The sequence below is a fragment of the Esox lucius genome, chromosome 22 (assembly GCF_011004845.1).
Source record: "Esox lucius isolate fEsoLuc1 chromosome 22, fEsoLuc1.pri, whole genome shotgun sequence".
NCBI lineage: Eukaryota > Metazoa > Chordata > Actinopteri > Esociformes > Esocidae > Esox > Esox lucius.
Window position 1 is genome coordinate 24188948 of NC_047590.1, and position 12501 is coordinate 24201448.

General features: G+C 40.4%; 1 protein-coding gene across 5 annotated transcripts in view; it reads right to left on the minus strand.

Annotated features, from left to right (window-relative positions):
- appa (amyloid beta (A4) precursor protein a) overlaps nt 1–12501 on the minus strand; it is a 148828-nt gene that overhangs the window by 46172 nt on the left and 90155 nt on the right. For 4 of the 5 annotated variants that reach the window (XM_029116486.2, XM_029116488.2, XM_029116485.2 and 1 more), the window contains 2 exons: nt 1779–1903; nt 1536–1610 (listed from right to left, as the gene is read on the minus strand). In XM_029116486.2, the coding sequence (XP_028972319.1) occupies nt 1536–1610; nt 1779–1903 (200 nt within the window). The remainder of the gene's footprint in view (nt 1–1535; nt 1611–1778; nt 1904–12501) is intronic. The other variant, XM_029116487.2, reaches the window with a different exon arrangement.

Below are 12501 nucleotides of genomic sequence, written 5' to 3' on the forward strand. Positions count from 1 at the left end.
TTGAATGTTTGGCTTTGTTACAGACACACAAGGTGAAACCCACAGGTGAAAAAGTCAATTAAAGGTGAATTCCCCACACCTGTGTTTTTTTAAATTGCAGTTAGTGTCTGTGAATAAATAGTCAATGACTTTATTAGCTCTCATGTGGATGCACTGAGCAGGCAAAATGCTGAGTCATGGGTAGCAGAAATGAACTGTCAAAAAACCTGCATAACAAGGTAATGGAACTTTATAAAGATGGAAAAGGATATCCAAAGCCAAACACCAGTCAGTACTGTTAAATCACTTTATAAGAAGTGGAAAATTCAGGGATCTCTTGATACCAAGCCAAGGCCAGGTAGACCAAGAAAGATTTCAGCCAAAACTGCCAGAAGAATATTTCGGGATACAAAGAAGAACCCACAGGTAACCTCGGAAGAAATAGAGGCTGCTATGGATGGTGTGGTTGTTTCAAGGAGCATAATACGACAATACTTGAACAGAAATTAGCTGCATGGTCGAGTTGCCAGAAAGAAGCCTTTACTGTGCCAATGCCACAAAAAAACCTGGTTACAATATGCCCAACAACACCTTGACATAACCTCACAGCTTCTGGCACACCGTAATTTGAAGTAACAAGACCAAAATAGAGCTTTATGGTCACAACCATAAGCGCTATATTTGGAGAGGGTTCAACAACGCCTATAGTGAAAAGAATACCATCCCCACTGTGAAGCATAGTGGTGGCTCACTGATGTTTTGGGGGTGTTTGAGCTCTATGAAAATGTATGGCAAGATGAATGCAGGATGCTATCAGAAAATACTGGCAGACAATTTGCATTCTTCTGCATTTGAACAGGGTTCTTTGTCTGCATACCCTTAGGGTTCTTTGTTGCCTTGTTTTGTTTTATGATTGTGCCATTCTGTTATAACCTACAGTCGAATAGGAATCCCATAAGATATAGAAGAAATGTGTTTTGCCTGCTCACTCCTGTTTTCTTTTAAAATGGTACATACAGCTCCGGAAAAGAACAAGAGACCACTGCACCTTTTTCTTTCCTTTCCAAAAAAGTTGAAAAGGAAAGTTTTAAGTGAGGAACAGAAGCGTTCAATGTGCAGTGGTCTCTTAATTTTAACCCTTCTTTTCCTCACTCAAAACCTTCCTTTTTGACTTCTTGGAAAGGAAAGAAAAAGTTGCAGTGGTCTGTGGAGCTGTATATTACACATTTTCCAAGGGTTTGCAAACTTTTGTGCACAACTGTATATTTTGTATTAATTTTGTTATATTTCCTATTCAAACTAATTTCATGGATGTTTTCATGGAAAACAAAGACATTTGAGTGACCCAAAACTTTTGAATGGTGGTTTATATAACATTTTATAAAACTGGTTAACGGTCTCTCATAAACCAGGTGCTTTGAATCCTAAATGCTGATTGGCTGAAAACCATGGTATGAGACCATATACCCTAAGTCTGACATACCATACATATTTACTGTTATAATTGCATTGGTAACTGTGTCTTTGTGTGGCAGGTCCTTGTATCTGTCTCTGACCTGGATGACAGCCTTCTTATCAGCACGTGGTAGATTCTTGGCCTCTCTCTCTGCCTCCTCCCACTCTCTCATCACCTACATACACAAATGAGGAAAAACACTGGTTACCTCCATCTCCAGCTAACCTCTCTCTTCCTCTCCCTCTGGCTGTGTTCATACTGACTCTTTCTCCTCCATTTGAGTGCTTCTTTATCACGCTCTCTCCCTTGTATATCCCTCCCACAACCCCTCTCCTCCCCATACCTCAGACATTCTATCCCGGTGTTTGGCTTCCAAGCTTTCCTTGGCTTTGTTGAAGTGGGCATGCTCGTTGTCATCCCCAGGTGCATCCAGGTAGCGGTTCATAGCATCGGGGGCGGCAGTGGCCACTGCGGGGGGGGGGGGATTCAGAGATTGGGAGATAAAGACATTTAGAAATGACTCCTAAAAATACTATTATTTTCCCTCCAATATCTTTTGCCTCCCCATGCCTTTTTGGACATGGCTTTCAGTATTTAAATCCAGGACAACTTTTATCCATTCCACTAACAAAACAAAAGCAGGTCCTTAACAGCAACATCCACACAAAAGAAAATAATACTAATTAAAATGAAACTACATTTAGCAATAACGGGTTGGTTAGTGCGAGAGATTGTGTGAACAAGACAAGTGGATAACACAAAGTAGGGGGAAAGGAGGCTTATGTTTATATAATTTCCAGGGGTTGGAAATTTTAGATTTGCGTCTTATTCTGAGGAGTCAGTCATTGATTTCATACTTGTGATTCAACCCTGAGTGTGTCTGTGTGTGTGTAATGTGAAGCTTCTATTTGTATTTATCTCGTTTAGTACATGACCGCATTACGTTAGACAGTACCTTAACTTGTCTGCTCAAAGCAGTCATGATGCAGTAGATATGGTCAAACCAAGCTAAGGAAGTCCAATCTTTAGTTCCAACCTGTGAAATGTGAAAACCTTGGCTTGGAAAATCCTATGACCACTTGCAGTAACAGCTTGGAGAGGCTAGGAATCACATTGCGAGGCGAGGTGGACTACAGAGATAATATAGTATGTTAGGGTTTGGGATAGTAGGCTATTTGTTAGTGACATGAGTTGACAAGATGCAATTTCACTTCCATGCTCTGCCTTTCACACTTCTGGCACATTGGACCAAGGAAAACACACACACTTGCACGTTGCATGCAAACATTTTAAAAGGCTAATTGATCATTAGAAAACCCTTTTGCGATTATGTTAGCACTGCTGAAAACAGTTGTGCTTATTAAAGAAGCAATAAAACTTTCCTTTTTAGGCTAGTTCATTATCTTCAGAATCAGCAAAGAATATTTTATTTTAAATATTTCAATTTAAAATAAAATATTACTCATACCATAGAGCATTCTCCTGAACACAATTCAAAGAAAGATAATAATATAAACCAACCTAAATAAGGAATAGATCATAAACAAAATAAGATTCAAAATAATGTTAATTATCTGTGTATCCTACACTACATACCAACATTTTGTGCACTCAAAACAATGCATTTAACCCAGTCCGTTGACATGCTTGAAGAGTTGCGAGAAGGACCCGGAAAAAAGAGTGATACCAGGCTACAGATAAATCCCTTCTAACCTGATAAACTTCACCCACCGATTGTCCTCTTGACTTCAAGCGACTCCAGGGGTCTGCTCAGAACCTAAAGCCCCTAGGGGGCTCCACTCCACTCATAGAACTGGAGTTACATAACTCTGGTAACTATTGTTCTATTTCATGGAGCGGAGCCCCCTAGGGGGAACTCTGCTCCTAGTGATTTAGGGCGGTGCTACACGGTACCAGAATGTACTCCCTGACAGACACAAACATACCCACAGGCAATTAGGTCAAATTCGTATCCCACCGAAAAAATGCACACGATTGGAATGCGCTCTGACTCCAAAAGGCAGAGGATGCCCCATCACTTCATAAACCAACTCAATGGCTTCCTTAAGCCAATTAGCCAACCACTGTTTTTAGACAGTGCTTCACCCAACGACGAAGCATCGTAACACACATACAACTAAGGTGTCATATAACTCTCTGCCGTGTGTGACATGTAGCATGCCAAAGCACGCACCAGGCACAATCGATGGAGATGCTCCTCTCGCTCCCCTTCAAAAGGAGGAGAGAATGCCCAGAACTCCACTTCTTTTGTGACCTGAACAAGCACTTCACAATATATGGCAAGAAAACTGGATTGGGATGTAACAAGTCCCTGCTCAAATCTCCAGGGGTGGTCCCCACATGTCAACAGAGCGCCCAGATCACTCACTGGCTTAGATGATGACAGTGCGAGTAGGAGAGCAGTCTTAAATAACATAACAACATTTAAAAAATCTCATCAATAGGCTAAAAAATGCTGCACACAGGGCATTGAGCACTAAAGGCCAAACCCATTGGGGAGCTCTGGCACAAATCACAGGTCCCAGCCGACGAGTTCCCAAAAAGAAATGGTTAACCAGCAAGTGCTGGGCATAAATGGGCACTCTGCCAAAGCCCTTATGACAAGCAAAATTGCTGACACAGACTCCTTAATGGTAAGAGCAAAGCGCCGCTCATCAAACGTGTATTGCAAAGGAACTGAATAAAAAGCATCCACCACAACAGGTCCATAGAATGTCTCTCACATCACTGTTGGTGGTTTTTGATTAATTCCAAATCGTCAATCAATTAATATAACAAATTAAGGAGTGTATTACAATTACAGTGAAAACATCAAAGCTTAAAGTAATCCGGAGATTTGAGGTGATTGCAAGAGCAGAGAATCATGCAGAGTTCAAGAAGAAAACGCAAGAGACCCTTTTCCACCATCGCTCTAATGATATCCTAAACTCAAGTAGTGGGGGTTGGTTAGCTGACCTAAGGAAAACAAAACCAGTCCTGTAGAATAGACCCCTTATCAATCAGTGACACCTTCCGATCTGTTTCCTGGGGCTCTTCCTATGAGTGTTTTCTCAATGATCAAGCAAGCTAAGCAATTAAAAGCAACCCTTCTGCCCCTGCATTCCCACCTTACAGAAACATCTGTTAACCATAAACATTCCAATGACAACCTACTAGGACAGAAAACATTTCTATACTAACTCAGAAAGAATCATTTAACTCGTAACTAAATTGTGGACTTCACTGTGAGAGAAGTATACACTTCAGAGGTAGAAACAGCTTGAGCACCCTGAATTGCAACAACAGCAGCTGATAAAATTTTCGGTGTTCCAGCCTGAACTAAGTCCGTAGAGGGTGGCTTTAAGACGGGCCGAGTTCAATTGAACTTCCTGTTTGCAACAGTATTCCAGTAAACAATCAGCAGGGGGGTCCAGACTGGGGGTCCAGACAGCAAGGGGGTCGTGCTGACCATCTGGCAGTCACAGGAGAATCCGGCACTTTTGGTTTCACAGGCTTTTACCTCAAATTTGGAGCTGCCAGTTGAGGACCTGTGAGGTGTATGTTTCTCAAACTAGACACTAATGTATTTGCCCTCTTGCTCAGTTGTGGACTGGAGCCTCCGACTCCTCTTTGTATTCTGTTTGTGCTGTTCTTTGAAGGGATTTAAGTTTTTTAATGGTAATTTCTACTTGTTTTTATGCTAGTAGTACAGTAATAATCGTACATATTGCTGCTTTCATACTTGGTGGAACTGCCTTTGCTTGAATTGCAGCTATGAGTCTATTTGAATACATCTCTATTAACTTTGCACACCTAGACTCTGCAATATTTGCCCCATCTTCCTTGCAGAATTGTTCAAGCTCAGTCAATTTACATGGTTACTGCTTATGGACTACACTCTTCAACTAATTCCACAAATTCTCAATGGGATTCAGATTGGGGCTCTGACTAGGCCACTCAAGGACATTCACCTCGTTGTAATCGTCCTGTTGAAACATGAGCCATCTTCCCATTTTCAACTTCCTGGCAGAGGCCTGCATGTTCTCCTCAAGAATATGTTGGTATTTTGCACTATCCATTTCCCATCTAAGTGCTCCAGTCCCTGCTGAACAGAAACACACCCACAACAGGGTGCTGCCACCGCCATGCTCTACTATATGTATGGTGTTCTTAGTGGGGAAAATTATTGGGTTTTAGCTAGACATTCTTTTGCACATTAACCAGTCATTGACATAAAGTCACTGACTTGCTGATTTAGTTGAAACTCTTAAAAACAATGAGTGTCAGTCCTAATTTTAGGACTGCTCCATTTTTGGTCTAAGAGTACTTCACAAAGCGTTTTAACACTAAACCCACTTTTGATTCAGATTTGGAGTCAAGAGGACTCCTAAGACACAAAGACCAAATCACAAACTATTCTAAAAAGGCTTCTGGTAATTTTCCTCATAACCAGCCCCGTAATGCTGGTGTGCAGTGTCCTGGGGCACTCAGACACCAGCCTAAGGCATAAGGCGATACAGCATTGGGTGCTGAGCCTCCTTATAATAAATGCAATAAGTATTTTCAAATTATAGATTACATTTTTATATAATCTGCAATGACATATATACACAGGTAAAAAATTTTATGAATAGATTTGTTAAATTTTGTATAGGCTAAATACACTGACTGATAGAGAATAAAACATTGTGGTCTAATGTAGTTGAAAATAATTGGCCTAATGTCCTATTACCTGGGGCAGTTGTTTGTCACTTGAATTCTGCAATTTCTGCCCTTGCCTGAGACTGCAAATAATACCAGCACTTTTTACACTAATCAATGGATCTGCAATTATTTGCAAGCATATACACTCACCATTGACGTGATACATGTGGAAACAATAACTGACAGGTGAGGGGAGCAGAGGAGAAACATTCAAACACATACTGATGACATAATTGGGACCTGGTGTGCGTGATGATGGGAGACAAGACAATGAATGTGTCTGGTGTGAGTTTGTGGAGTGACAGGAACCAGGAGTGCATGGCACGATAACGCTGGACATCACTATACCGTGACAGGAACACTTAAATCACATCGGATCTCAATGAACGAAATAGATTAAGGATCAAAATCTTTACACAGTGTAATTCACATTGACTCAGAACAAAATGTGTGTAAATGAACCTAGGGAACCTAACCACAACACTAGCATTAAGGCTAACCAAAACCGAAGAAATAGCCCTAAAACCACTGATAGGTCAAGGGCAAGAAGAAATTTTGCTAACACCACATTTGATAAACCAGATAATCCCCTGGTTGGGTACGATATAACCAAGCATATCAGAATGGCAAAGACTGAAAACCTAACCATATTGCCTAAAAATTTTGCCAATCATTCTCTCTACACATCACACTGGGTCTTTTGACATTCTATGAAGGAAAACTGTGTCTGATGCTACTCGAGAAAATAAGCAACTTACATGTATTAATGTCAGGCCCCATTCCAACCTTGGGGAAAGAAATTTAATCTTTTAAAAGACTCCTTTGGCTAAATACGTGGCTTGACTCAACCACAGGAATAAGTTTATTGACAATTTGAATATCTTCTGGAACTTTAAAGACGGCTTTAGACCTGATGGGGTTCATCCAAACATCATGGGATGTCGGCTGCTTGGTGCCAACATACGCCACGTTCTTGGAATGCCATTCCCTAAAGAGATCAGCATGAAGGACAGCTCACATAGGCAGAGTATCCACACCCCTCACCTTACCCTCTAAATTAAAACACCCAATGCTTCCAGAAGTTGTCCTTGTCCCAAGTGCGGGCACAATTACTCTCCATTCCCCCCTCCACCACACCCTCTCCACCTGCACTGGCCTCTCCCCCTCCACAATTAAAGGTGAATTTCCCACGCCTTTGGTTTTTTAATTGCAATTAGTGTATGTGTAAAAATAGTCAATGGGTTTGTTAGCTCTCATGTGGATGCACTGAGGAGGCTAGATACTGAGCAATGGGGAGCAGAAAAGAACTGCGTAACAAGGTAATAGAAATGTATAAAGATGGAAAATTATATAAAAATAGCCTTTACTGCGCCAATGCCACAAAAAAGGCAATATGCCCAACAACACCTTGACACGCCTCACAGCATCTGGCACACTGTAATTTTAAGTGAAGAGACCAAAATAGAGCTTTATGGTCACAACCATAGGCGCTATGTTTAGAGAGGGGTCAACAAGGCCTATAGTGAAGAGAATACCATCCCCACTGTGAAGCATGGTTGTGGCTCACTGATGTTTCAGGGGTGTGTGAGCCCTAAAGGCACAGGGAATCTTGAGAAAATGTTTCGCAAGATTAATACAGCACGTTATCAGAAAATACTGGCAGACAATTTGCATTCTTCTGCACAAAAGCTGCACATGGGACAAGCAGACTTTTGAACAGGGGTCAGTGAATCCCATAAAAAATAAATGTGTTTTGCCTCCTCACTCATGTTTTCTTTACAAATGGTACATATATTACCAATTCTCCAAAGGTACGCAAACTTTTGAGCACAACTATAGATCCGTTGAAACTTCTTTATTATAACAGCGTATTTTAACATCTACACAGATAATAATATGGACAACAACGCCAAACAACTTTTTGCACTACTAGACACTTTTGATCTCACTCAACATGTAAAAGATCACTCAATCTCTAAAGGTCTCGATATTTCCTCAATTCCTGGTTAAAGACGTGGCCCTGTCTGATCATTTCTGTGTCTTTTTTGAATCACTGATCACCCCAGATGTTCAAGTAAACTCTGTTTTTGTTAAGAAAAGGTACATTAATGAGAGTACCAATGCTCGGTTAATGGAAGCCACAGCTATCTTTCGAACAATAAGCGTAGAGTCAGTTGATGTTCTCCTGGATAATTTTAACACCAAAATATTGAATGTCATAGATCGTGTTGCACTGGTAAAGAAAACAGAAAGCACCATGGAGAACCACCATGATTGTAAGCACCCTGAAAAGAGAATGTAGGAAGGCATAAGTGGAGGAATACAAAACTTCAAATCCACTATGACGTCTATAAACAAAACCTTTGTAGCTTCAACTATGAGTTACGCAGGGCTAGACAGCAACATTTAATGGGAATTATCAACAGAAATATCAACAATACCTGCACTCTATTTGTCATGGTCGACATGCTTACAACCGCCCTAAAGCAAATCAGAACTCGTGTCCACTGTGAAATGTAATGAATTTTCATGTTTCTTTAGCATTAGATGGACAATCAGAACTACACAGTCAAACAATGACAATGTACCGTCACTATGACCACCGAGACACAGTGGGGAGAACAAGTATTTGATACACTGCCGATTTTGCAGGTTTTCATACTTACAAAGCATGTAGAAGTCTGTATTTTTCATCAGAGGTACTCTTCCACTGTGAGTGACGGAATAAAAAATCCAGAAAATCCCATTGTATGATTTTTAAGTAATTAATTTGCATTTTATTGCATGACATAAGTTTTTGATACATCACAAAAGCAGAACTTAATATTTGGTACAGAAACCTTAGTTTGCAATTACAGAGATCATACGTTTCCTGTAGTTGTTGAACAGGTTTGCACACACTGCAGCAGTGATTTTGGCCCACTCCTCCATACAGACCTTCTCCAGATCCTTCAGGTTTCGGAGCTGTCGCTGGGCAATACGGACTTTCAGCTCCCTATTGGGTTCAGGTCTGGAGACTGGCTATGGCCACTCCAGGACCTTGAGATGCTTCTTACGGAGCCCCTCCTTAGTTGCCCAGGCTGTGTGTTTCGGGTCCTTGTCATACTGGAAGACCCAGCTACGACCCATCTTCATCTTACTGAGGGAAGGAGATTGTTGGCCAAGATCTCGCGATACATGGCCCCTTCCATCCTCCCCTCAATACGGTGCAGTCGTCCTGTCCCCTTTGCAGTAAAGCATCCCCAAAGAATGATGTTTCCACTTCCATGCTTCATGGTTGGGATGGTGTTCTTGGGGTTGTACTCATCCTTCATCTTCCTTAAAACACAGCAAGTGGAGTTTAGACCAAAAAGCTTATTTTTGTCTCATCAGACCACATGACCTCCCATTCCTCCTCAGGATCATCCAGATGGTCATTGGCAAACTTCAGACGGGCCTGGACATGCGCTGGCTTGAGCAGGGGGACCTTGCGTGCGCTGCAGGATTTTAATCCATGACAGCGTAGTGTGTTACTAATGGTTTTCTTTGAGACTGTGGTCCCAGCTCTCTTCAGGTCATTGATCAGGTCCTGCCGTGTAGTTCTGGGCTGATCCCTCACCTTCCTCATGATCATTGATGCCTCACGAGGTAAGATCTTGCATGGAGCCCCAGACTTTTTTACATTGTAGTTCAGCCGGGCCGGAAAAAAAAGTTGATCGTTGTTACCCTCCCGAGATTCGAACCTGGATCACCCACGTGAAAGGCTGTGTCTATAACCACCACGTCAACTAGCCATAGATCTGCAGAGTGTCGGTATAGCCTCTTGACATTATATAATTCAGTCACACATTAACATCATGTCAAGTTTGAATGTTTCTTTAGACACCATTAACCATTGTGTTAAACTGAGTAACATTTCCTCCACCACAAAGTTTTCCTCCACCACAAATAGAATCTATGAAATGTATGGCTTTTGCTACTGGCCGTTTGAACAACTTATTAGCCATTCGTGAATGACATTGATACAATAACTACTGTATCAATATAGGTGACGGTAGCGATTTTAGCTTTTTTGTCAAGAGAAAAGATGAGAGAATCATGTAGTCAGTAAAGTTGTCTATCCTGAACAAATCCTAAGACATCATTCGAAAATCGAAAGGAATAGTCACAATATAACAGTAAACACTTTCATTTTAGGCTTATAAAGTAGTTACGGAAGGTTTTATCCAGCAACGTTTTTGTCTATCCTGAAAAAATCCTCTTTTGCCACTGGCCGTTTTACCAGCTAGACATTTGTGAATGACATTGACACAGTGTTTATCAATATAGGTGATGATAGTGATGGCCATTCAAAGCTTCATTACCGTTCTTCTAGCAGCAGGACATTATGCTAGCAGAGCTAACTCAGAATTGTATTTTCAAAATAAAAGCCATCATTGAAATATAAGGTAATATAGTTAATCTAGTCTGTACATTTTATGTTTAAAGTCCATTCCAACTTTTGCACAGACTAGATTGTTAACTATAGTGCCTTACACATTTCATTGACGGCTTTTTTTGTCCTAAAGAAAATCTGAGTGCTGCCATCATAATATCCTGCTGCTAAAATAACGCTAATGAAGCCTTGAATGGCCATCACTAACTGACTTTTTCATCAAGTGAAAAGATGAGAAAATCGTGGAATCCATCAGAAATAGTCGCAATACTGTATAACTGTAAACAGTTTTAGTTGAGGCTTACTATAACGTAGCTACTGAATGTTGTATCCAGCTAAGTTTTTGTCTACCCTAACCCAAGTTGTTGTCAATCCTGAACAAATCCTCTTTTGCCACTAGCCACTTTAACAGCTAGTTAGCCATTTGTGAATGACATTGATACAGAACCTATCAATATAGGTGACGATAACTGACTTTTTCGTCAAGTGAAAAGATGAGAGAATCGTGTAGCCAACAAGCGTTTGTCTATCCTTTTCATTTTCCTATAACATAGCTACTGAAGGTTGTAGCCAGCAAAGTTATTGTCTGTCCTGAACAAATCCTAAGGCATAATGTGCTTTGACTTTGACGGCTGTCAATCGTGGGACCTGTTGCTCCGTAGTCCGCATCTCTAACCACTACGCTATTTAACAAAGGGTAGTCAGTCAGTCAGGCACTCAGTCAGTCAGTCAGTAAGAGCTCTTCTAGGCCGGCTGCACTTACGCGGTCTGGCAAAAAACAAATCTGCATACAATAATAACATTCACCATTATTTACTAATTTATGCCTAGTAACTATTACTGACTAGTAACTATTCCAGTAGCTACTAGTATCTATTCATTAGATACTAGTAACATTTACAATTGGTACAAGTAACTTTTTTATTCTTACTAGTAACAATTGCTTTTTCATTCGTCATCGGTAATGACTAGTCAAAATGACTACTTGATAAAGTTGAATAAAAAAAAAATACTAGTAACAATAAGACTTTTGAATGTAATAATTGGGAAAGATAGTCACTAATCAATAAGTACTGGCATCTATTGAAATAAGTATTAGTGACTATTTTAATAGTTTCTAGTCCAATGCAAATAGTAGATATCTGAACAGCAGATCCCCATAGAATTCAATTGCAAAAACGTACTTCCTTACAAATGAATAGTTACTAGTAAAAGTGGAATAGATACTAGTAACTATTGGAATATTTACTAGTTACTAAAGAATAAGTACTAGTAACTTTAAAATAGTTATTAGTATGTGTTTTTGATTAAATGTTAAAATGGCTTGCCATAGCACACAACTGGTATAAACTTCCAGAACAACTTAGACGTGCCCCAGACATATATACGTTTTTTAATCCAGGCTAAAAACATTTCTTTTTTCACATGACTGAGCGTCTAAACCTCCCCACACTGTTGAACTTTTATAGATTTCTCATGGAATCTAATGAGGAATCTACCAGTTATGTTTTTATTTTCATGCCAAATCAAGTGGAATTTTAGGATTTTAACCAAAAACCAATAATAAAATGCTTGCATTAACTTGCAGGAAAATTGTCAGTTTGTTTCATTCTTTACCATTGTACACTCTACCTTGGAGTGTATTTTAATGCAATGCCAATGCAAATGCAAAATTATAGAGTCAGTCACGAAGGGAAAGAAGTACCCCCCTGTGGCTACCACCTGCAAAATCATTCCAGTTTTGGGCGTTTTCTTGCTGTTGCCTCTCCAGGGTATCTGTTGTCACGTTCATTTGGACATGGTGATTGTCCATGTCAGTGGTTCCCAACTAGGGGTACTAGGACCCCTGGGGCTACTTGCCCTTTCCACAGGGGGTACTTGAAAACACTCATGACACCATAGACTTACTAGTGAAATGAACATGAGGGGGTACTTCAGGGGTACTCCA